This window comes from Manacus vitellinus, unplaced genomic scaffold, assembly GCF_001715985.3.
Source record: "Manacus vitellinus isolate BGI_N305 unplaced genomic scaffold, ASM171598v3 scaffold_46_pilon, whole genome shotgun sequence".
In the NCBI taxonomy this organism is placed as follows: domain Eukaryota; kingdom Metazoa; phylum Chordata; class Aves; order Passeriformes; family Pipridae; genus Manacus; species Manacus vitellinus.
The window spans coordinates 460,693-484,650 of NW_021940578.1; the positions used below are offsets into that span (position 1 = coordinate 460,693).

At 56.7% G+C, this 23,958-nt stretch overlaps 1 protein-coding gene across 1 annotated transcript; it reads left to right on the forward strand.

The window, feature by feature from the left end:
* The first annotated feature begins 7,109 nt into the window (after window positions 1-7,109).
* Window positions 7,110-23,689, forward strand: CHD5 (chromodomain helicase DNA binding protein 5). Its single transcript, XM_018079357.2, has 37 exons — window positions 7,110-7,205; window positions 8,316-8,389; window positions 8,586-8,752; window positions 8,830-9,045; window positions 9,570-9,779; window positions 9,869-10,080; window positions 11,047-11,178; window positions 11,708-11,816; window positions 12,109-12,300; window positions 12,386-12,586; window positions 12,911-13,048; window positions 13,470-13,591; window positions 13,789-13,962; window positions 14,675-14,816; window positions 15,019-15,150; window positions 15,648-15,765; window positions 16,203-16,327; window positions 16,649-16,880; window positions 16,959-17,084; window positions 17,213-17,385; window positions 17,543-17,717; window positions 18,144-18,236; window positions 18,655-18,743; window positions 18,923-19,056; window positions 19,273-19,417; window positions 19,602-19,749; window positions 19,876-19,955; window positions 20,074-20,203; window positions 20,519-20,626; window positions 20,980-21,114; window positions 21,356-21,464; window positions 21,633-21,765; window positions 21,959-22,154; window positions 22,332-22,492; window positions 22,583-22,697; window positions 22,808-22,858; window positions 23,098-23,689. Exons 2-36 carry the CDS (start codon window positions 8,356-8,358, stop codon window positions 22,813-22,815), a joined length of 4,914 nt encoding a protein of 1,637 aa, XP_017934846.1. The 5' UTR covers window positions 7,110-7,205; window positions 8,316-8,355; the 3' UTR covers window positions 22,816-22,858; window positions 23,098-23,689.
* Window positions 23,690-23,958: the final 269 nt, after the last annotated feature.

Genomic DNA, 23,958 nt, shown 5'->3' on the forward strand with positions numbered 1-23,958 from the left:
CCTCCGCAGCCCAGCCGGTATCCCCCGAGCGGGCTCAGACCCCCTGCCCGGGGGTCCCTGCGGTGCCCGGGGGCGGGTTGGTCACCCGAGTCGGGCTCGGTGCAGCCACGGTGCCTACCTTATCAACCTAAACCGACACGGTGTGAATCGGAGAATCATGGAATCACAGGATGAGTTGGGTTGGGAGGCACCTTCAAGCCCATCCAGTCCCACTCCCTGCCGTGGGCAGGGACACCTCCCACTAGCCCAAGTTGCTCCCAGCCCTGTCCAACCTGGCCTTGGACACTTCTAGGGATAGGGCAGCCACAGCTTCTGTGGGCAACCTGTGCCAGGGTCTCACCAGAGTCGGGTGAGTGATTTGTCCTGGTGGCTCCAAAATGGTGTGACTGTATAAGCTCCGAAATTGAAAATAATAAAGACACAGGCCTAAAGCTGTGCAGAGACTGGCCAAGACGCTGGATGTGCTGGGTTTGGAGAGATAATGACAGGAAGGTGCTGGGATTGGCAGCTCTGCCCGGGACTGGGTCCCTGAGCTGGCATATGCAGCTCTGCCAATGCCCATGGTGCTCCCCAGGCTTGGAGCCTCAGCAGATCAACCTGGGTGCCAGGGTACCACAGCTCCCATCTTTCACGTGAATCCTTCCTCTCCTCTGCTCACTGTGTTTTCGTGGGCTCTGCTTGGAGATCTGAAAGGTAAAGCCAAGTGCTCCCCCATTACTGTGGGCCCAGGTCAGCAGGAGCAGGAGCTGGCAGCACATGGGATGTTCCCCGAGAGCGCAGTGTGTGCTGCCCACACCTTGGGAGCTGGGTGTGAGTGGCAGGAGCAGCTGGGCACAGTAAGAGCCAGGACACGTGCTGCTGGGCAAGACTCTGCCAGGGCCCCTTGAGGGGTGGCAGCAGGGCAGCTGCTGGTGTGAGAGTCTGCAGGAGAGGCCACAGAGCTCCGTGTCTCACGGCCTGAAGCTGCTCAGGTGTTCTGCTCTGTGCGGTGTCCTGTGCCTGTGCAGTCCATCCGCGTGAGTTTTCCCTTCTGTCCCCAGAAGAAGACGATGGGGTGCTGGAAGGACTGGATGAGTTTTTCGCTGAAGAGCAAGTTGTGGTACAGAAAAAGAAGAAATCCAAGAAGCTGAAAGACGGCAAGACTGCCAAAATCAAGAGGAGGAAGAAGGAGGTAACGCTGCATGTTCTCACATTGGGCTGGAGCTCCTTGGCTGCGGTGCAGAGGCAGCTGCTCAGGATGCTGCTGGCAAGCGCCTCTCAGGTCTCTCTGGATGGAAAGGGGGGTCATTATCAGGGTGTTCCCCCCCGAGGAGGTGCTCTCCCAGCCCTGGGAGGTGACCCAGAGCCAGGGCATGGCAGCTCTTTCCCAACTTGGCTGCTTGAGGGTGCCAGTGTGCCTTGTGAGTGGTCTCTGGGGAGCAGCTGGGTGGATAAGGGCCCCTGTGGGTGCCTGCCCTGTGGAGCAGCTCAGCTCTCGTGGGTGGTGTGTGTGATGGGACCGTCCGTCTCTGTGTGTCGAGGCCCTTGTGCCTGCACTGCAGTGCAGCACCCCCTTCCCTCTGCCTCTGTGGCCAACAGTAAATCTTGGCATGTCTTCTACCAACACGGTGTTTGGGGCTCATGTTCCCAAAGAGGGAGGTGCAAGCTACCATGTTGGGGCATGATTGGGGTAGGGCTTGGAGGTTTCTGTGGATATTGGTGTTGGCCACACTCATTCCAGGTATTTGCAAGTGAGATGGCACAGGGGCTTCTAGGATTTGGCATGTGGAAAGGCTGTTGGGCTTTCTGCAGTAAAACAAAGGCAAAGTGTTGTGTCCTCAAGGGTCAGGCCCTGAGGCTGTCCCAGAGGTATGCTGCTGGCTCCTGGAGGAGGGCTGGCTGGTACTGGTCCTGGAGCCAGGCTCGTTGCTGCTCTGTGCCACGCAGGCTCTGCCTCTCATTGTCCCGTCTCCAGGCAGTGCTGGACGTGAGGAGACATCTTGTGCACTGTCCCTTTCCCTGGCTAAAAGTGGACAGGCTGCTGGGAAGAAAGGGTGAGCAGCGGAGGTTCCTCAGCCCCTTCCTTCTCCTGCTGTGGCTGGGGAGAAGTTGCTCATCCAGCACAACCGGGTGCATCTCCGGTCTGGCCCTCGCCAAGGCAGGGCTGGGTGATGCTGATCTCCTCTAGCTGCTCCCTGAGGGAGCTGTAAAACAGATCAGCTGGATGAGGTACTGCATTGAAGCGCTTTTGGTACTGGTAGGAGTGTGATGAGCTGCTGATTTAAGGGCAGGTGATTCCATCCTGTGCTGCCTCTTGCAGAAGTCTTGGCCCTAAGGAAGGTTGTTTCTGTCGTGGCTGTGGTGATGTTCTCTTTCTGCAGATACCATGCAAAGCTGGTTTGGGCCTTCTGCCCTCTCTGCCTCTTCCATCCTTAAGCATGTTTTTTTTTCCTGTGCTGTGTTCTGGCAGGGTGAAAATAAAACACGACTCTGTGGTGTTTCCCCTCTGCTCCTTTGCTGTTGCTGCTGACCTGCCTGAGCCCAGTGGCTGCATGTGCAGCTTGTGCTGAGCCTGCTGCCGAGCTGGGGGTGGGGAGGAAATAACAGGCCGAGCACTGTGTGCACTCATGTTTTTGAATTAATGCCTGGTGTGGGCAGCACTAACCAACCTCGGTCCTGCCCTGTCCCCTGGTCTGTCGAAGACAGAGAGAAGCTGGTGCTGGAGCTGTTGGTTGGCACCAAGCAGCACCCAGGCTGCCCTTGGGATGAGGAGATAAAAGATGGAGGACCTTGACTGGGGCTTCCTTTTCCTGAATTCCTCCTCAGGAGTTCTGGGGGCAAATGGGACTTTCCCGTGCTAGAGGAGGGTGGGAGTGATGTGCAAGCCTTGATGTGTGGCCGGTGCCCGAGCCGAGACTGACACCCTGCAGTCCCCGGGCTCTGTGGGAGCGCGGGGCAGGAGCGGTGCCGCCGCCGCGGGATTCGCCTCCAGCAGCCGCAGTGGAGCCCGTGCCCTTCCCGGCGACGCGGGAATCGGTGCTGCAGCCCCCGGGAAAATCCGCGCGGAACACCCAGGCTGCGGCTGGAGCCTCAGCGCAGGCAGAGGAAGGGAAGGGAGTGGAGAGGGGGATTCAACCTGTACTGCAGCAGTTCCCATGGAAACCAATTATCCTGTGCCCAATTCCAGCTGTTCCTAACCCTGCCGGAGGAGAGGCGCGGGCTGCTCCGAGCCGGGAGAGACCAGCCGGCCTCGATGGCCGCCGAGCCCCGGCAGCCCTGGGGATCAGCGCCCTGGGCCGGGGCGGTGGCTCCGGGCAGGAGGGGCTGGAGGCGGGAGCGGCGGAGGGGACCGGGACCGGGACCGGGACCGGGGAGGGCTGGCGGGGCTGGGCGCTGTCCGCGGTGCTGACCGGGCCCGGTCCCTCCCGCCGAGCCCTGGTGCCCTAACCTAACCTGGTGCCCTAACCTGGTGCTGCTCGGAGACCCGAGGGGCGGAATGGCATCCCGAGGGACCTGGACAAGGGGAGGAGCGGACCCGTGGGAACCTCGTGAATTGCAACAAGACCAAGTGCAGGTGCTGCACCTTGGTCAGGGCAACCGCCGGTATTGGCACAAGGCTGGGGGACCAGCAGATCAAGAGCAGCCCTGCCGAGAAGGACTTGGGGGTGCTGATGGGTGAGAGGCTGGACGTGTCCCAGCCATGTGCACTGGCAGCCCAGAAAGACACTCGAGTGCTCTGCCCAGCAGGCAGTGGCATTCCTTGGCACGGTGATGTGGGTGCAGTCAGTGTTGTGTGGTGGGTCACGGTCTCTCCCAGAAAGAAACAAAAATCCCCCCTGGGCAGTCCCTGCTCTGGCTCTCCCAGCATAGTGTAGCCATCAGAGCCCGCTCCCTTCTGATCCTGGGGAAGCAGGCTACATCCATCCACTGGAGATGGGAAGTTTTGTGTAGCAGGGAGGGTTTGTGAGAGGGGAACAGGGAGTTGAGGCCCTGCTTGTTCTCCACTGTCCCTTTCTGTTTTAGGGGAGCAATGATGAAATGTCAGACAATGAAGAGGAGATCGAGGAGAAATCTGAGAGTGAAGGGAGTGACTATTCCCCCAACAAAAAGAAAAAGAAAAAACTGAAGGACAAGAAGGAGAAAAAGCAAAAACGGAAGAAGAAGGATGATGAGGAGGATGACAATGAGGATGGAGTCCTAAAGGTACAAAAGACTCCTTTACCCTGAGCTAGTGCTAGAGCCTGAGGCCAGGCTTGGAGAAGAGGAACTGGGGGTTTCATGAAAAACTTGCCCTGGGTTTGGCAAGGAAGATGTTGCAGATGAACGACTGGGAGAGAAGAGGTTCTATCTCCCTGTTGTTTATCTTATGGATAGGGAGAAATGGAGTTTGTTGGAGCTGTGAAACCTGCCAAGACCTTGTGTTGTATTACATGGTGTGGGTAGCATTTGTATGGTGCCATGTTAATTTGCTACTTGAGACTGAGTGAAATGTTAGTTTGTTAAGCACTTGTGTGTGCTGTTTTGTAAATCCCAGAAACAAATCCCTGCATGTTGTTGACTAGGGAGATATGGAGCACATGACAGACCCAGCCTTGTGATGCTCACCTGCAGAGCTGTGGCTGTTTGCATTACTGATGTCTCTCTAAATCTCCAGGAGCCCAAGAGCTCAGCCCAGCTGATGGAGGAATGGGGCCTTGATGACGTAGATTACGTTTTCTCGGAAGAAGATTATCACACTCTGACAAATTACAAGGCTTTCAGCCAGTTCCTCAGGTAGGGAACCACGGGCCTGGACAGGGCCTCTGGTGGTGGTTGAGGTTTGGGCGTTGCTCAGTCAGAGGATGAAGCTGTGAAGTCAATTCTGCATCGCCAGCTCCTTGTTGCTTCTCCCCCCAGCTCAGTCCTCAGAACTCCATTTATTTGCAGGATTGCCTGGAAACAGCTGAAGCGTTTGTCCCTCCCTTTCCAAAGTCCCATGTTTTGTTGTGCTTATTTGAAAAGTTTCATGAGAAAAATAGAGTAACAATAATGAATTTCTGCTTCTACCATGAGCTGCTCAGAGAACAGCAGGTATTTCAGTGAAGGGTGGTCTCTGAGGAGGTTTAGGTGTGCCCCCCTTGCATATACACCTGTTTAAGGAAGCTCTGGTTTCTGCTGCTTTCCCAGTTGAGCTGGGAGGCACCACTGCTGTGTGTCTTGGGATGAAGCACCAGCACGTGACAGCAGGAGCAGATGCACAACGCGGTGTTGTTTTTAACACGGGGTTCTCCCTCCCCCCCGCTCTGCAGGCCTCTGATTGCCAAGAAGAACCCCAAGATCCCCATGTCCAAGATGATGACGGTGCTCGGCGCCAAGTGGCGAGAGTTCAGTGCCAACAACCCCTTCAAGGGCAGCTCGGCGGCGGCGGCTGCAGCAGCCGTGGCTGCAGCCGTGGAGACTGTCACCATCGCCCCGGCTCTCACCGCCAGCCCCCAGCACCCTGCCCTGCCCCCCGTCGTCAGGAAGGCCAAGACCAAGGAGGGGAAGGGTGGGTGCCACCCACGGGGGGCTGCTCTCGCTGGTGGAGATGGGGAAGCACAAACTGGGGAGGGAAAGGGGGTGCCAAAGGAGTGTCCGCAGCTCCCACTGCCCTTGCAGAGGTCCTTGAGAGGCGTGTGGTTCACAAACCATGGCAGATCGTCCAGGCAGCCTCTGGGCCTGCTGAATGTTTGGCAGTTTGTGGCAAATAATTAAGCTGGGCAGTAGGAGAAAATGGAGCCATGTTTCACCTCGGGAAGTTGCCATTCCACTGTGCTGGGGGGGTGGTTTGGGCAACAGCTGTTTGTAGAGTACCAGACAAGTCTTCAATTTCTCCAGGTCCAGGCGTGCGGAAGAAAATCAAGGGCTCCAAAGATGGGAAGAAAAAGGGGAAGGGGAAAAAGATGGCGGGCTTGAAATTCCGTTTTGGAGGAATCCCCAGCAAAAGGAAAAAGGGCTCCTCTGTAAGTGTGAAGGGCCTCGGGTCCAGGGGGTAGTGGGGAAAGTTTGGGGTGTCACAGCCATCCCGTGTCAGGGGTGTCACAGCCTCGTTCATGCCCTTCTGTGAGATGCCAGGCCCTGATCAGCACAATTGTGTCTGGCCACAATTTCTGCTAAAATCACATGACCGTGTTTACTTTCAGCAGTGCGATGGTAGTGCCATCATTTCAGACTTCATTTGCCATGGAATTCTTCAGGGCTTGCACTGCAGCTGGACCGCATGTCACAGAGAATTCTGGGATGCTTTAATTGCTTTAGCAGAACCTGCCCATGGCAGCTGCAGTCCCACAGCGTCCCCTGGGGTGATGGAGCTGCCCAGCCAGAGCACGCTGGGCTCCTCTTGGGGCACCAATAATGGGCATGTTTTAAGGAGTAACAGTTTTTAAAGAATAAATCCCTTAAATAACTAATCACTGGGGGGGTCTTGTAGGTCTTGATAATATTGATCCAACCCCCATTAACTCACTGTTGCAGCTCACACTCTTCAGCTCTAGTTCCCATAACACAACCTGTTTGCAAGCCTCTGTGTTGGAGGCTGAAGTGCAGGAGCGTTGAGACACAACCACTTGCTGCTGCAGATTTTCAGTCACACATCACAAAAAATTCCTCCTGTCTCTGGCTGTGCTCTAGATCCATGCATTCACCTTCTGGAGAGTCACAAGGCTGGCTCCTGCAGCTGGAGCCTGAGCACCAGTTAGGAGTGTGCAGGTTGAGGATTTGCCTGCTCGAGTCTCCAGAATAAGCATTCAGATGTGTTACTACATTTTGACTCCACGGGCCTGTGTAACTCCTTTCCTGTTATGGGAATGCCAAGCATGAACGCCTGCGTGCGTGGACACAGCAGGGCTGGCCCAGCTGAAACAGGTGGAGAGAGAGAGAGAGAGAGAGAGAGAGAGAGAGAGAGAGAGAAAGGGAGCAAAGTTCTGCCAAGCCCTGGAAAAAGGGGCAAGGGGCCCTTGGACGCATGGGGTGGGAGTAGGGGGGTTGTCCCCCGACACATCCCTGTCCAGGAGAACAAAGCAGCAGAATGACTGCTGGGATGTTGGCACTTGGACTGGGTGTGCTTTGCTTTTTTCCTCTGCAGAGTGAAGAGGAGGAACGAGAAGAATCCGACTTCGACAGCGCCAGCATCAACAGCTCCTCTGTGCGCTCCGAGTGCTCGGCTGGCCTGGGGAAGAGAGGGAAGAAGAGGAAAAAGAAAAAGAGGAGTAGGCCATCCTTTGTACTCTGTTCCTTTTCTGTTTGGATTTCCCTGTTCAGATGCTGCTTCACTGGCCCATACAACTTTGGGCTGTTTGTGGTGCTGGCTCGGTGGGAGAGGACGTGCTTGTGCCTGTCTGTGCGTGGAGCGCAAGGTGCTCTCTTGGTGTCCAGGCCCTGCTGCTGGTGGGTTTGTGCCTGCAGGAAAGTTCCAGAATTTGTGGGGCTTCCAGGGAGGTGATTCTCTGAGGAGCAGCCCCTGGAGAGGCATGGCTTGTGAGCAGCTCCCGGTGGAGCAGGGTAGGCTCTGTGTGAGAGCACATGAAGCTGAGGGACGTGTTGTTTGCGGAGCTGTGCAGTCAGGCAGTGGCAGAGCTGTGGTAGCAGTGCAGGGACAGGGAGGCACATGAACCGGGGTGGAAAGGATCTGTTGGGATCTGCCAGCATGTGGCTATGCTTGTGTGTATGTTCCTTCATCCCTTCCCTCCTGGAGGACTGTGAGTGGATGCTGCACCTTGGCACCTCCCTCCCAAAGCTACCCTGGAGAGCAGTCCCCTGTGCCCAGTGTGCTCCCTCTGTCATGTGTCCTTGTTCAGGATGAGGTGCTTTGGATCCAGGTGCATCCTTTGGCTTCTTAGCTTTGCTGGTGGATTTTTGCTTCCAAGAAGTGGAAGGACAGCTTCTGGGCTGGGGTCAGTTAGGGTGTGATGCTGGCCAGCCTCCCCATCGGACAGTGAGGCCAGGCTGGCTGGCTGGTCCTGTGTCTTGTGTGTGAAGGGCATCACTTCTGGCTTGTTGCCCTGCAAGGGCCCTTGTGCTGGAGATAGGGAGCTCCCGCCGCGTGCTGGAGGAGTGGAAAGCTGGAGGTTGTGGCAGAGCTGGGAACTGAGATGAGCCATTCTAGTACTTGTAAGGCCTCTTTCCTCTCTTCCTTTTCCCGTCTGTGCTGAGTTGAGAGTGCTCCTGCCTCTGTGCCAGTGAGCCCCCAGGAAGAGCAGAGTAGCCCCAGGAGAGGAGTCCTGTCCTTGGCCGTGTCACCCTTGCATGGTGCGTTTGCAGCTGGTGGTGCTGGTGCCTGGGGAGGTTTCTCTGACTAGCCTCCCTTACAACCTCTCCAGGTTCTGGCATTCTCCATTGAGAGCCTGAAGGAACCAAAGGATGATACAGTGTGGAGAGAGAAAGAGAGACAGAGGTGAGATGATGCTGTGTGCAAAGGTGAACTGTGGTGCTGAGGGACAGAGAGGTAGGGGGATGTAACAGGAGGGGTCCAAGGTGAAACGCTGTCCTTATTTCCTTAACTGTATGGTAGAGGAGCAAGTGTCCCGTTCCCTCCAGGAGAGCCGGCTGCTCTGCTGCCCCGCTGACTGTCGCCTGTCCCTTGCTTGCAGTCGAAGAAGGGGACGGGTACGAGACGGACCACCAGGACTATTGTGAGGTGTGCCAGCAGGGCGGGGAGATCATCCTGTGCGACACCTGCCCCCGTGCCTACCACCTGGTCTGCCTGGACCCCGAGCTGGAGAAGGCCCCTGAGGGCAAGTGGAGCTGCCCCCACTGTGTGAGTGGGGTCGGGGCCCGTGGGAGGGCGGGTGACTGATGGAAACCCTTGGCCTTACACTGGCTGTGCTTCCCCAGGAGAAGGAGGGCATCCAGTGGGAGCCGAAGGAGGAGGAGGAGGAAGAGGAAGGCGGCGAGGAGGAGGAGGATGACCACATGGAGTTCTGCCGGGTCTGCAAGGATGGAGGGGAGCTGCTGTGCTGCGATACCTGCCCATCCTCCTACCACCTCCACTGCCTGAACCCGCCACTGCCAGAGATACCAAATGGTGAATGGCTCTGCCCACGCTGTACAGTGAGTGTTACCAGCGTTCACATTTCTTCCTCCATCCCTGCTCCTGCACCTGCCTGGCCTGCCAGCAGCTCTCCTGGCTGCTGTTGCCCCTCACAGCCTCACAGCCCTGCCTCAGGGCTGGCATCCTGCCCTCTGCCCCAAAGCCCTCCCTGAGAAACGTCACTGCTTCTCAGATGTGTGTGCCTGAGGGCCTGGGGCAGCTCTGGATGGCTCTGCTGCCTGTGTGGTTTCCCTGTGGGAACTGATGGCTGGCAGCTTCCCAACCAGGTTTTCAGTGGGATGTCAAGCCCTGTTTGATGTCTAGTCTGTTTAGAGGGGCCTTTTCTGCCTGCTGGCAAGACCTGTCACCATGGGGGATGCAGCAGTGTCACGGACACTTCTTGGGCACCCTGTGCCTGCTGCTCTCTGCTCAGCATTGCTGGGCCACTGCTGCCCCCAAGGTCCCCACCTTTTGCTTCCTGTGGCCCCTGACAAGGTCTCACCTTAAACTCTGTGCTCTTGCCCGTTTGTCTTTGTATCCCCAGTGCCCTCCCTTGAAGGGCAAAGTCCAGCGCATCCTGCACTGGGCCTGGAAGGAGCCACCGGCTGCCCTGCTCCCCCCCGTGCTGCCCGCCCCGGACCCGGAGCTGGCTGTGCCCCCGCCAAAGGTGCTGGAGGGGATCCCAGAGCGCGAGTTCTTTGTGAAGTGGGTGGGCCTCTCCTACTGGCACTGCTCCTGGGTCAAGGAGCTGCAGGTAAGCCAGTGTGGTGGTGGTGGTGTAGAGCCCCTGCCCGGCCCCTGCCCCAGCACCCACGGGCTGAGCGTGGCTCCCTCCTCCTGCAGCTGGAGCTCTACCACACCGTGATGTACCGCAACTACCAGCGCAAGAACGACATGGACGAGCCGCCGGCCTTCGACTACGGCTCTGGGGACGAGGACAGCCAGAGGGAGAAGAGGAAGAACAAAGACCCCCAGTATGCCAAGATGGAGGAGCAGTTCTACCGCTACGGCATCAAGCCCGAGTGGATGATGATCCACCGCATCCTGAACCACAGGTGAGGAGCCTGTGAGGAAAATTGTGCCGTCCTTCTGCAAGGCCAACATCTCTGTTGGAATTTCATCTGCTGCCTTGTGCTGAGCTCCCTGTCACCTTGGAGGTTTGCTCCTAGGGTGAAGCCGAGGCTGGGAAGGGATCCGTGCTGCCTTACTTTCATTTCTGCTATGCTGCACATTAAAAACACAGATAGTCAATTTTCCCAAATGTGGATGCATACCGTTAGGTTCTTCCCAGATGTACTGTTTGGGTCCCCGTTGCAGCCTAATCATTCCGTAAATTCCAGTGCTGGTGGGGACAGTGCCGAGGGGAGGAGTTGGAGCAGGTGCCCAACTCCCTTACAGAGCCTTGACATTTTTTCTTTTCTGTGAAAGAAATTCCCTGCGTATGAAATGTACTGTGCAGATGGGCTTTCTGCATGGAGTGGCTGGAGACACATTTTTGTTGAATTTCTACATTTCAAGCGGCAACTTGAAATTTCAAGCAGCAGCAGCTCTGCTCGAAGGCTGCGTGGCAGGAAAGAACTAAAGCTGCCCAGCTGATTTTTGTGCGAGCTTTACCTTGTCTGCTAACAAGGCAAGGTTGTTATGTGCCCTGTAGGCACATAGTCAGACTTGGAAGTGTGTTTATTCTGTTTTTATTGTAAGCAGAACTTCCTAGAGCAGTGAATGCTGCAGGAGAGAGGGGAAGCACTGATATCCATCCAGGCCTGGTGAAACAGGGAAATGAGGTTGCTCAGTGGAATGGAAAAGCAGTGTAAAGCTTAATGGTTTGACACACTCACAGATGAATAGGCATTTCTGCTGGAAGTGTTGATACTTTGTGTGTTTTTACCTCTGCCTGGGTGTTGGGGTCTGTAGGTAAAAGCATAGGATGAAGCATCTGGCTTTGTGGAAGCAGGTCATGGTGAGCTGCTCCCAGGGGCCAGTGGCATTTGGTGACCAGCTTTCCGTGCCCTGCATTACAGCTTTGATAAAAAGGGAGACATCCACTACCTGATCAAGTGGAAAGACCTACCCTATGACCAGTGCACCTGGGAGATCGACGACATAGACATTCCCTACTACGAAAACCTCAAACTCCTCTACTGGAACCACAGGTATGAGCCCAGGGGTGGGAGAGCCCAGCAGAGCTGGGGCAGCCGGAGCGGGTGTTTGGGACGAAGGGGACACGGAGGTGCCTCCCTCTTGAAAACACTGGCACTGCTTGCAGTGACGTCTCTTCAGAGAGCAGTGGCCCAGCACTGCCAAAGGCTGGTGCTCCAGATGTGCCATTTTGGGACTGGGTAAACCTGCCTGCAGTTTTCCAACCTGTGCTCCCCTTCCCCCACGTCTGCACTGCTGTGACATTCATGGTCTCACTGCCCTTCAGGGCAGCTCTGTGGCACTACTGCCTGTCTGTTTTGGGGGAAAACCACAGTACTCTGAGATTACTGTTCTTCATTCTGGACACTGTTGCATGGACTGTTGGGAGGGGAAAATCAATGCCCCATGAGTGCCTGTGCTACCTGGGCCAGAAGAGCTCCCATAGGGAGGGGCAGTGGAGTCTGGGAGCTGTTTCTGTCCTTTGGCTTGGGACTGGGAGAGCAGTGCCTGCCTGCCCTCCCTGACACGTGCTGGCTGTCACAGGGAGCTGATGCTGGGGGAGGACACGCGCCCTCTGAAGAAGCTGAACAAGAAAGGGAAAAAGCTGAAAGAGGAGAAGCTGGAAAAGCCTCCAGAAACGCCTCTTGTGGATGTGAGTGAGAGTGGTGGGGACAGTGTGGTGGCATGGGAATTCAGAGGGCTGTCTGAGTCCCCATCCTGTGACATTTTGCTCCTCTAGTTCCTTTGAGGACCTGTTTGTTTTCACTGAAAGTTCGGGGTGGCTTCACTGTGAGGAGCCTGGGGGCTGGGCTGTGCCAGGGACCGTGTCTACGTCTCTTTTGGAGCTGCTGGATGTCACAAGGCTAAAGAGGGATGTGCTTGGCTGCAGAGGAAGGAGGGGGAGTTGGTTCTCACTGCTCTGCTCCATGGCTCTCTCTTTTCAGCCTACGATGAAGTTTGACAAGCAGCCGTGGTACATCGATGCCACGGGAGGCACACTGCACCCTTACCAGCTGGAGGGGCTGAACTGGCTGAGATTCTCCTGGGCCCAAGGGACAGATACGATCCTGGCTGACGAGATGGGACTGGGGAAGACAGTGCAGACTATTGTGTTCTTGTATTCCCTGTACAAGGAGGTGAGTGGAGCACCCAGCAGTCCCTGAGGTGACTGAGAGCTGCTTGGTGCAGGGGGAACAGCCTGGGCTCTGTCTCCCCGAGCAGGGCCACTCGAAAGGGCCGTACCTGGTCAGCGCCCCTCTCTCCACCATCATCAACTGGGAGCGTGAGTTTGAGATGTGGGCACCCGACTTCTACGTGGTGACCTACACAGGAGACAAAGAGAGCCGGTCGGTCATCCGGGAAAACGAGTTTTCTTTTGAAGACAACGCCATCCGCAGTGGGAAGAAGGTCTTCCGGATGAAGGTGGGAGCTGAGTCTGCACTTGCCCCATTGATTTACCCTTCAATAAGAAGGGGAGAGCAGAATTTGACCTGGAGAGGGAGGCTGGTTAGGTCCCTGAGCTTTACAGATTTCTGCCAGAGCTTTTCTGTTTCTGTGGTCCTGTGCTTGGTGCTCATGTTCATATGGGTTTAGGTGTTCTGTTGGCACGACTTGTGCCTCAGCCTTACTGTGGGCTCCTGTGCCAGGCAGTGCAGCCCCTCTCATCTTGGGTCCTGTGCAGCAGCAGCAAAGGTGTCCCATTCCCTGCTCTCTTATCCCAGCTTTTCTCTTGCTCTGCTCCTCCAGAAGGAAGCCCAGATCAAGTTCCATGTCCTGCTCACCTCATATGAGCTGATCACCATTGACCAGGCAGTGCTGGGTTCCATAGAGTGGGCCTGTCTAGTGGTGGATGAAGCACACAGGCTGAAAAACAACCAGTCCAAAGTAGGTGGCGGGCATTTGTGAGTGATTTTTTTTCTCTCTTTAAAATCCTCTGGCATTAAAAGTTCTTCAGCAGTGGGAGGGGTGGCAGCTTGGCTGCCTGACAGTCCTTGGATGGGCTGTCGTGGGAGGGAATCGATCCCTCTCCTTCCCCTCCCCTTCACCTGAGGTTAAACAGTCTTCAGCCTCTGGGACCTTCACACCATCCCTGGCACAAAAGGAAGCAGAGGGTGTGACCCAGGGACACTGGGGATTGCTGCCTGTGCTCACTGGGACTAGCTGGGAGCAGGACATGCCAGCTGCCCTCTGCTCTGCATACCTGGCAGAGGGGACACTGCTCAGTCTCCATGTGGAATCTGCAGAGTGCCCAGATGACACATTGACCCCTTGCAGCCCTTGTCACCTAACCTTGTTTCTTTTCCAGTTCTTTAGAGTATTGAATAGCTACAAGATCGATTACAAGCTGCTTCTCACAGGGACTCCGCTCCAGAACAACTTGGAAGAACTCTTCCACCTGCTCAATTTCCTGACTCCTGAGAGGTTTAAGTAAGTTAGTTGCACTTACCTGGGCCATCAGGGTGGCTCCTCGCTCTGGCTTTAGCTCTGCTTGGGTCCAGGCACGAGTGTTACCTCATCATACGCCTTGAGAGCTGTGCCCTGGTTTTTAAGTCATGAAGCAGCAGATCCCTTTGTTCTCGCGTGCCCCTCTTGCTCAGCACTGTGGGGGTCTGCTGCTTCCACAGCAACCTGGAGGGGTTCCTGGAGGAGTTTGCAGACATCTCCAAGGAGGACCAGATCAAAAAGCTCCACGACCTGCTGGGTCCCCACATGCTGCGACGGCTCAAGGCTGATGTGTTCAAGAATATGCCGGCCAAGACGGAGCTGATTGTGCGAGTGGAGCTGAGCCAGATGCAGAAGTGAGTGATTCCAGCACACTCCCCTGGGGTATCTGCCTTCCCCTGGCCCAGTGGGGCATCAGTTGGGATTGTGGGGTCAGAGACATCCCACTGGCCTCGGGCCTGCTGCAGGAAGAGTGTTCCTACAGCACACCAAGAAGTGTGTTCCATGTGGTTAAATCAGGCTTTGTGCAGTCCTGGGGGCTCAGCAGGGAGTGTTTGATGCATGGCAGGCTGGCAGTGTGGCTCTGCCAGTTCTGGGGGCACAGAGGAGACACTGAGGCTGAACCCCCTTCTCCTCTTCTCAGCACTGGGGCATGGCTGGTGCTGCTGCCATGCCTGGGTCAGCCTGGAGCATCACTGCTGGCTGGGGCTGCCCCAGCTCTGGTTGTGCTGGGCTGACCTGCTCAGCTTCAGCAGCGTCTCCTGCAGGGAAGGGCCCATTGCTGCTTGCCAGCACTGTGGGGCAGCAGGGCTCAGCTGGCACCCAGCAGCAGAGGGTGTTTGAGGTGCTATGCCCTCTGGTCCATCCCATTGCCAGGGCTGTGATTCCCCCAGTGATTGAACAGACCTGGCCTTGGGCTCAGGGTGCTGAACCACTTTTAAAACCCTCCAAATGTCCCATTTGCCTCTCCAGTGAACTGATGGGGATTTAATTCAGTACTGTCCTGTTTGTGCCAGTTCCACACCTGCCCCAATTAACATGGTGTCTGTCCCATCCCCCTTCCTGCAGGAAGTACTACAAATTCATACTGACGAGGAACTTCGAAGCCCTGAATTCGAAAGGTGGTGGGAACCAGGTCTCACTGCTCAACATCATGATGGACCTGAAGAAGTGCTGCAATCACCCATACCTGTTCCCTGTGGCAGCTGTGGTATGTCCCCTGCCTTTGCACCCTGGGACACATCTCAGAGCAGTGGGTGGGGGCTGCTTCCATGATCATTTGGTTTGGTTAATGCTGTGGGTTTCCATGTGAGTGGTTTCATACAAGGATTTTGTTTTGGAAACGCAAGTGAAGTTCTCCATGTGGTTGATGTGTGTTGTCCTCACCGGGGCTGACCAGGTTGCCTTCACAGGAGGCCCCAGTGCTGCCCAATGGATCCTACGATGGGAATTCTTTGGTCAAATCTTCTGGAAAACTGATGCTGCTCCAAAAGATGCTGAAGAAGCTACGAGATGGGGGTCACAGAGTTCTGATCTTCTCTCAGGTGAGTGCAGGGAGGGATTAATAATAAATACATTTTTAAGGAATTTATTTTTGTCCTGATGGGAAATTTGTGTTGGGAACAGAGAGAGATAGGTGGAAGAGCTGCTGACAACTTCTCCCCCAGGCAGCCATGGCAGTTGTGATGGAAGGGCTGTGTCCCAACTCTCTCCCAAGGGAGTACTTGTCATGTTTAAGAGCTCTGTTAGCTGGGGATGGAGAGGAGACAACAGTCACGGTGCTCTCTTTCCGAGAAGGACTGTCAGACACGATTCCCTCCTGCTAACAGAGCTGCCTGTAGAGGAAGAGATGCAAGTGTTGCTCCTCTGGCAGCTGCCTCTTGGCCATGCTCTGCTGTTGGCCATACTCTGCCACTGGCCGTGCTCTCCCACCACCACCGTGGCCTCTGGGTTGTGGTCAGGGACTGCCATGGGGCAGGGCAGGTCCCCAGGGGGTTTGGCCATGCAGAGTTGCTCATGCCAGGGTTGTCTTGCCCTGCAGATGACGAAGATGCTGGACTTGCTGGAGGATTTCCTGGAGTATGAAGGCTACAAGTACGAGCGGATTGACGGGGGCATCACTGGTGGCCTGCGCCAGGAGGCCATCGACAGGTTCAATGGTACTCACCTTCCTGCCTTGCTGAGGAGCGGGTGAGGGGATGGCAAGGTCTGGCTGGCAGTGGGGCAGCTACCTGTGCCCAGAGCTTGTGCCGTGCCCTGGCTGTGCCACGCTCAGCAGGTCTGGCTTCCCAGGGCGCAGCAGTGGCTGCTCGTACGGCGCCGTTAAACCCTCGAGTCCTTCCTGCAGGGAACCCTGAGCGTGCCAACGGCCACTCAGTCAGAGGGTCTCCTCGGCAGATGACAGAGCTTCCCCTTCATTTTGGAGCTCTGTTCCCGAGTACCTGGTTCCCAGAGAGTGATGTGTTTTCACTCCTTGCCTCCCTCTTGCTTGTCGTCTCTGAGTGGCAGTTCCTGCTGTTCTGTGGTCCTGCTCCTCTCTGTGAGCCACTCTCCTTTCTGTCTCACCTGTTCCTACCTCTGGGTTTGTTGTTCTCAGCTCCTGGGGCTCAGCAGTTCTGCTTTCTCCTCTCCACTCGCGCCGGTGGTCTGGGCATAAACCTTGCTACGGCTGACACTGTCATTATTTATGATTCTGACTGGAATCCTCACAATGACATCCAGGTTTCTGACTTTCCCTTTTCCTTCTTGTGTAGTAAGTACCTCTCTGACTCTGCCCTTTCTTTGCACACCCTCACTGGAATTTCAGTCTCTTCTCTCGAGAGCTGCTGATACTTTCTGCTGTGTTTGTGGGGTGTGTTTCTGCTCAGCAGCCCCCTTCCCACACCCTCTGGCCTCATCCTGTCCTCTCTTTCCCGTGGGATTGTCACTTCCTCCTCATGCTTGTTCTCAGCTGGGTGCCCCCTCATGTTGTGCAGCCTGGGAGGTGAGAAGCCTGGCCCTCTGGGCCGGCTGCCGTGGTGCAGCTCTGTCCTCTGCCCGCAGGCGTTCAGCAGAGCCCACCGCATTGGGCAGAACAAGAAGGTGATGATCTACCGCTTCGTGACCAGAGCCTCCGTGGAGGAGCGCATCACCCAGGTGGCCAAGAGGAAGATGATGCTCACCCACCTGGTGGTCCGCCCAGGGCTTGGCTCCAAGTCAGGTTCCATGACGAAGCAAGAGCTGGACGACATTCTCAAGTTTGGGACGGAAGAGCTCTTCAAGGATGATGTGGAAGGTGAGGTGGGGATACTCTGCATGAGGCCGGGCCCTCTCTGAGCTGCTGGGACTCACTCTCCTCTCCTCGTGCCCACAGGCATGGTGTCTCAGGGACAGCGGATCACCATGCCAGATGCTGTCACCCCTTTTTCTGACACACTGTCAACCAAAGGGGGTTCAGCAACTCCCAGCATGAAAAAGAAGCATGGTGGCACCCCACCAGGTGTGTGGGCCCCCTTTTTGGGGTGTCTCGTCCCCCTCCCTGGCCCCACAGCTGACCTGAGCTTGCCTGCCTCAGAACCAGGCTGTCCAGCTGATCTGTTCTGCCATTCCCCTTGCTCTGCTCTCCAGGTGACAATAAGGATGTGGATGACAGCAGTGTGATCCACTACGATGATGCTGCCATCTCTAAGCTCTTGGACCGAAACCAGGATGCGACTGACGACACGGAGCTGCAGAACATGAACGAGTATCTCAGCTCCTTTAAAGTGGCCCAGTATGTTGTGAGAGAAGAGGATGGTGTGGTAATGTGATCAGTATCATGTCTTACAATCACCCCTTTGTGCATCCCTCTGTGGTTCCTCCGCTCCGTCTCCCATCCCTGTGAGCGTTTGGCACAGGGCAGGACCCTCCCTGTTCTCTCTCTGGGACTGCTCGAGCGCCTTGTCTCTGGCTCCGCAGGAAGAGGTGGAACGTGAGATCATCAAGCAAGAGGAGAACGTGGACCCTGATTACTGGGAGAAGTTGCTGCGGCACCACTATGAGCAGCAGCAGGAAGATCTGGCCAGAAACCTGGGGAAAGGGAAGAGAATCCGCAAGCAGGTCAACTACAACGACACCTCGCAGGAGGACCAAGGTACAGCCGTGGGCACTCGGCTCCTGGCTGGGCTCAGGGCACAGACAGACCGGCAGAGCCGTCGCTTGGCACTTCTCTGTGCAGGTGGATTGCCTGGCTCTGCACTTTCCAGATTCCTAAACTTTCCGGGACAGAAATTCTTCAGAGATTGTTTTTGGGTTTTTTTTTATTGTTTTGATCTGTTAAATCGGGTTTTGCTGGAAAGACATGTCTGTGGACAAAATATTTCAAATTGGTTTTTTTCTGTATATCAGAATGCTAATTTTGGAAAACCCGAGAATGTGATTTCCTGTTGCTGCAAACCCCCCCCCCCACCTCCTTCTGCCTGGCAGTGGATTCCTGTCACACCCATGGGCAGGGTCTGACCTGTCCAGCAAATCCCTCCCAGGCAGGGTCTTCTAACCTGGACTCCCTTGTGCTCTGCAGAGTGGCAGGATGAGCTCTCTGACAACCAGTCAGAGTACTCCATCGGCTCTGAGGATGAGGATGAAGACTTTGAAGAGAGGCCAGAAGGCCAGAGTGAGTTGATGCATTTTATGCTTCCTGGGACTTTGCTCTGTGGGAAGCCTCTGGCACTTGGGAGCATCAGGAATGTCTGGGTTGGAGGGACTGGTGTGCCCAGGGCCTCTGTTCAGGGGGATATGTCCCTGCCTGCTGTCAGGTAAGGAACTTCCCAGGGCAGGGAAAGCAGCTGGCTTCTTCCTTGGCCTCTGCAGGACCATGGTCCGCCCCGAGGACCAGGCATGGTCCCCCCTTGCCTGGGAAGGGCAGAGGAGTGTCCCGGCCTGGGGTGCAGTGGCTGGAAGGGATCCCACAACCTGGGCAGCTGCTCTGGCGGGTTCTGCTCCTGTCAGGAGGGAGTGCAGGAGTCCTGGGGCACATGAGGTGTCCTTCCTCACTGCATGGCCTGTCCATCACTGTGGGTGCTTGGCTCTAGGTGGCCGAAGACAATCCCGGAGACAGCTGAAGAGTGACCGGGACAAACCTCTCCCTCCTTTGCTGGCAAGAGTTGGGGGAAGCATCGAGGTGAGCCTCAGCCTCAGAGCACGGCTGATGCCATCGTGCCTGGGCTGCCCTGGGCTGTGGGCTGCACCCCTCTGTGCTGAATCACTGGTCCAGCAATGTCTGTCACAACCCTGAGGCTCTGGATGCCGTGTGCTGCTGAGGCTGCGCTGTGATCCCAGTGATGCCTCTGCTTCCTGCAGGTTCTGGGCTTCAATGCCCGGCAGCGCAAGGCGTTCCTGAACGCCATCATGCGCTGGGGAATGCCACCCCAGGACGCCTTCAACTCCCACTGGCTGGTCCGGGATCTACGAGGGAAGAGTGAGAAGGAGTTCAGGTACAGAGAATCCTGGCAGACAGGTGAAGTTGGGAACCTACACCCCCTCACTGTGGGCTCTTTTTTGGGAGGCAGCAGCTGTTTCATTGAAAGGGCGTCTCTTGTTCCCTTCCTGGGTGTGAGACTTCTCTTGCCCAGGGGTGACAGGGGACCACGTGGGTGCTGGGCTGAGCAGGGAGACCATGGGCCAGCACTGAGGTCTGGCCTCCCTGGCAGGGCGTACGTCTCTCTCTTCATGAGACACTTGTGCGAACCCGGGGCAGACGGTGCCGAAACCTTTGCGGACGGCGTTCCTCGGGAAGGGCTGTCGCGCCAGCACGTGCTGACTCGCATCGGGGTCATGTCACTAGTAAGGAAGAAGGTGGGTGACTAAAATTATAAATGGGCCATTTCAGGAATGTTCTGGGGACTTGACCCAGCAGGGTGGGCGCAGCGGTCCTGCTGCTCAGTCACTCTGGGAGTGAGCAGCCTGGACACGCCGACTCCACAGCACCAGCTGGGAATGTCTCAGCTCTGTGTGACCTGATGGTGTGTGTCCATCCCAGGTCCAGGAATTCGAGCATGTCAATGGGAAGTACAGCACCCCAGATCTGGTTCTCGAGGGCCCAGAGAGCAAGAGGTCCAGTGAGGTTGTGTCTTCAGATCCCAACACACCCGTCCCAGCCAGCCCAGCACACACACACACAGGACCAGGTAGCCAGGGGGTCCCGGCTGGGGTCTGGCTTGGGAGGGAGGTGGGCAAAGACATCAGGATTTCTTGCAGGTGCTGAGCCCATGGAGGCCCTGCTCAACAGCTTCTTGGCTTTTCTCTTCCTACAGACAAAATAGAAGCACAGCTGGGGTTCCATGAGGAAAAGGACCCAGTGGAGCAGAAGCCCAGGAAGGTGGCTGACAGCCAGGTGAGGTGACTTCATTCAGCATCTCCTCTGGGAAGCCTCCTTGGTCTTCCCAGGAACTTGGGGCACTCCGTGGGGAAGGGAGGGCTGGGCTGATCTGAGGTGGGTATTTGGTGTTAAGGTGCCTGTGAGTGCTGAGAAGGTGGAGAATGAAGAGCACCCAGAAAGCTGTGACAGCAAGGAGAGGCTGAGGGAAGAGAAGCAAGAGGAGAGTGAAAAGGCTGAACCTTCTCCTGAGCCCCCGGTGAAAGGTGAGGCTGTGGCTCTTCTCCATGTCACTGTGGGAAACCTGAATGTCACAAAATCCTGCAGAAATTCCTGAAACAACAGGTTGTAAATTGTGAGAAACGTTCATCTGGGGGGGGCATTTTCTGTTCCTAGCAGTAAGTTCCTGCAGATTTCTTAAGGAAGAGGGAAAAGAAAATATGTTTTCTTGATAAAATGCAGAAGAATGTTCTGTTTGAAGTTTTTTGAGGACCTTGAATGTACAAACAATAGTTACTTTACCCTAAAAGGGAAAGTGTGTCCAGACAAGCAGGTTGTTCCCTGCAGAGTGTTTCTTTTAGGCCTGTTCCCACCTGCAGACGAGGGGATTCAAGAGCAAGAGAAGCCTTCGGAGAAGGTGGAGTTGAGCAGCAGCCCGGGGAAGGGGGAGGACAAAGAAGTCAAACCAGGTGAGGTGTGAGGAGGCTTTGGAGTGAGAAGAGTGGGAAGAGTCCCTGGAGTGAGACTGGTGCCTGGCGCAGTGATGGAGTGCGCCTGCGGGTGATGGTGAGGATGCTGCTGACACCAGTACAGCTGCTGCTTGGGAGCCAGAAACTGGAATAAGACCCCACTGGGGTGGGCACTGTCTGTGCAAACAATGGAACCTGCCAGGAGGGGCAGCTGCTGCTGTGGGGCAAAGAGGGGATGGAGGCTTTTCCAGCAGTGACTGTAACAGGGAGTTCTCTCAGGGGCAGGGGTGGTACCACGGGGTCTGGTGGTGGAGCACGATTAGACAGACCAATTCCTTGTGTTTGCTGAGCAGATGGCAAGGAGGAGGACAAGGAACAAAGTGAGGCCCAGCAAAACGGTGACAAAGAGGAAGAGGAGGATGGGAAGAAGGATGACAGAAACATGAACTTCCGATTCATGTTCAACATTGCTGATGGTGGCTTCACAGGTAAGAGTGAGAGATGAGGACTTGGCCTCTCCTGCAGAGCTGCTGCAGAGCTCTGAACCTGTGCAAGAAATGTGACCCCTGTCACAGGCTGTGAACAGGCCAGTGCTTCGCTGGCAGCAGCAGACCTGAGTCTGTGCTGTGCCCGTGGCCCCGGGAGCTTCCACCGCTCGCCTGCCCAAGCGCTGTGCGCTGACCTGCAGCCCGGCTGCCTGACCAGGCTGTCTCCCTTCTGCTTCCACAGAGCTGCACACGCTGTGGCAGAACGAGGAGCGGGCTGCCATGTCCTCCGGCAAGATCTACGACATCTGGCACCGCCGACACGACTACTGGCTGTTGGCAGGAATTGTCACGTACCCTTTGACTCGGTGGGAGCGGGAGGCAGCGAGGCGAGAGAGGCCTCTGCAGGGGGCGGGAGCTGGGCTGGTGGTGACAAGCAGGGAGGGGATTTGGGGCCACCCTGGGGTGGTGGGCAGGCTGTTGACTGTCTGATTCTGCCCTTGACACTACCACTGCCCCAGTCACGGCTATGCCCGCTGGCAGGACATCCAGAACGACCCGCGCTACGTGATCCTGAACGAGCCGTTCAAGTCAGAGATACACAAGGGGAACTACCTAGAGATGAAGAACAAGTTCCTTGCCCGGCGATTCAAGGTGAGTGGTGGGTCCAGGGCTGGTGAGTCCCTGCCAGTGGGGGAACCACAGCAGTGCCCCAAAGCCAGGGGAGAGTTTGCCAGAGCCTTCTGGGAGCAGAGTTGGGAGTGGGCTTTGTGAGGGGCTCCGTGGTTTACTGGTTTACATTGGAGTGGGGTCTGGTCATGAATCCTTCCCCTCCTGCACCTCCCAGTTGCTGGAGCAGGCCCTGGTGATCGAGGAGCAGCTGCGGAGGGCGGCGTACCTCAACATGACCCAAGACCCCAGCCACCCGGCCATGGCACTGAATGCACGGCTGGCAGAAGTGGAGTGCCTTGCCGAGAGCCACCAGCACCTCTCCAAAGAGTCCCTGGCTGGCAACAAACCTGCCAACGCCGTCCTGCATAAGGGTGCGTGTCCACAGGGTGGGGGGAGCCTGCCCCAGGGCTAGGAAGAGTTCCCCACCCTGACCCTGGGAACCCAGCCAGGAGGTTGTCATATTCCCTTGGCCAGGAGCTGCCTGCTCCTTCCAGCTCACTGGGTCCCATGGGCATCCCCCCTGAGCGCACCACCTGCTCTGCTCGCAGTGCTGAACCAGCTCGAGGAGCTGCTGAGTGACATGAAGGCTGATGTGACACGCCTGCCCTCCATGCTGTCCCGCATCCCGCCCGTGGCTGCCCGGCTGCAGATGTCGGAGCGGAGCATCCTCAGCCGCCTGGCCACCCGTGGAGGGGACCCGACTGTCCAGGTCAGCGGGGACAGGCACAGAGCCCTGTGGGGGTCACAGTAAAGGCCAGAGCTGCAGGCCCACGTTTTTTCTCCCTCCTTGCCTCCCCAGGGCTCCTTTGGCTCCTCCCAGATGTACAACAATAACTTTGGGCCAAATTTCCGTGGTCCCGGGCCAGGTGGAATTGTCAACTACAGCCAGATGCCTCTGGGACCCTACGTGACTGGTAGGTTGGGGTTTTGCTCTTGAGCAGAGGAATTCAGGGGGTGGATTTGGGCACTCCAGAAGTATTGCCAAAGGACAGCAGTGAGCACAGTGTCTCCTCTCTTGCCACAGATATTTAGCCGTTCCCATGATTTTCCCCTGCAGCTCCCATTCCTAGCTGAGGTAAGGCTGCGCTCACAGCTCTCCGTGCTCCATTTGCTGGGGAACACAGTGGGGCTGGGGGCTGTATGGGGGTTCCATTTTGGGCTGCCCCCCACTGCTGGTGTCTGGCTGCTGCCTCTGGCTGGAGCAGCTGCAGTGGAAGCGGGAGCAGATCCTTCCCGGTGACCTCGCCAGGTGCCTGAGGTTGGCAGGCAGGGAGGGTCCAGACCTGGCTGATGGGCAGCCCTCCCTTCTCGCAGCAGCCCCGGGGGACAGGCCTCAGCCCCCGGCCGTGAGCCACTGTTGCCAGAGGACAGTGGGGGAATCGTGCTGGCATTGCCTGTGTGGAAGATGAGCTGCCACCGGTGCTGCTGGGCTGTCCCGCTCCCGCTTCAAGTGTGCTTCACCCGCTGCGGCCTCCGCGGGAGCGGCAGGGCCGGGGGTTCGTGTCCGTGTACATTTTTTGCACTTTCTTCTTGAAGACTTGAAGAGTTTGTCTGGGCGAGGTGGGCTGAGGGGAGGGAGGGTGGAGTCGCGGTGTTTGTCCGGTTGTGTTGGCACATGTGGGACCTGCAAGGGCCATTTCTGCATCCTCGCTGCATTTGAGTGAGCCCACACCTCCTGCTGCCCCAGTGGGAGCCCTGGCACCGCTGTGGTGTGGCTGGGGGTCCGTGTGTGCTGGGCGTGGGGCAGACGGGTGGGATGGAGGGGATGGCCGGAGCTGGGACGGGGACACCTCGCGTGTGGTGACACCGGCAGCTGTCAGCAACAGCTGTAAGCCCCTGCATCTGCTTTGTGCTCCGTGTGTCCCGGTTTCTGTTCTCTGTGTTTTAATAAATCCTTTGGGAAGGATGCAGTGGAGTCTGGCAGGGGGGTGGCTGGGGCAGCCCTGGGGGGTGGCCTCGGGGGGGAGTCTGGCTGCAGTGGCAGTACCTGTGTCATCCTGCACACACATGTGTACACACCCCCACGTACATGTACACAAAACACACATGTGTGCACACCCACACACATGTACACCCACATGTGTACTCACCCACACATATACGCACACACATGTGCACACACGTGTACTCACCCACACATATACGCACACACATGTGCACACACGTGTACTCACC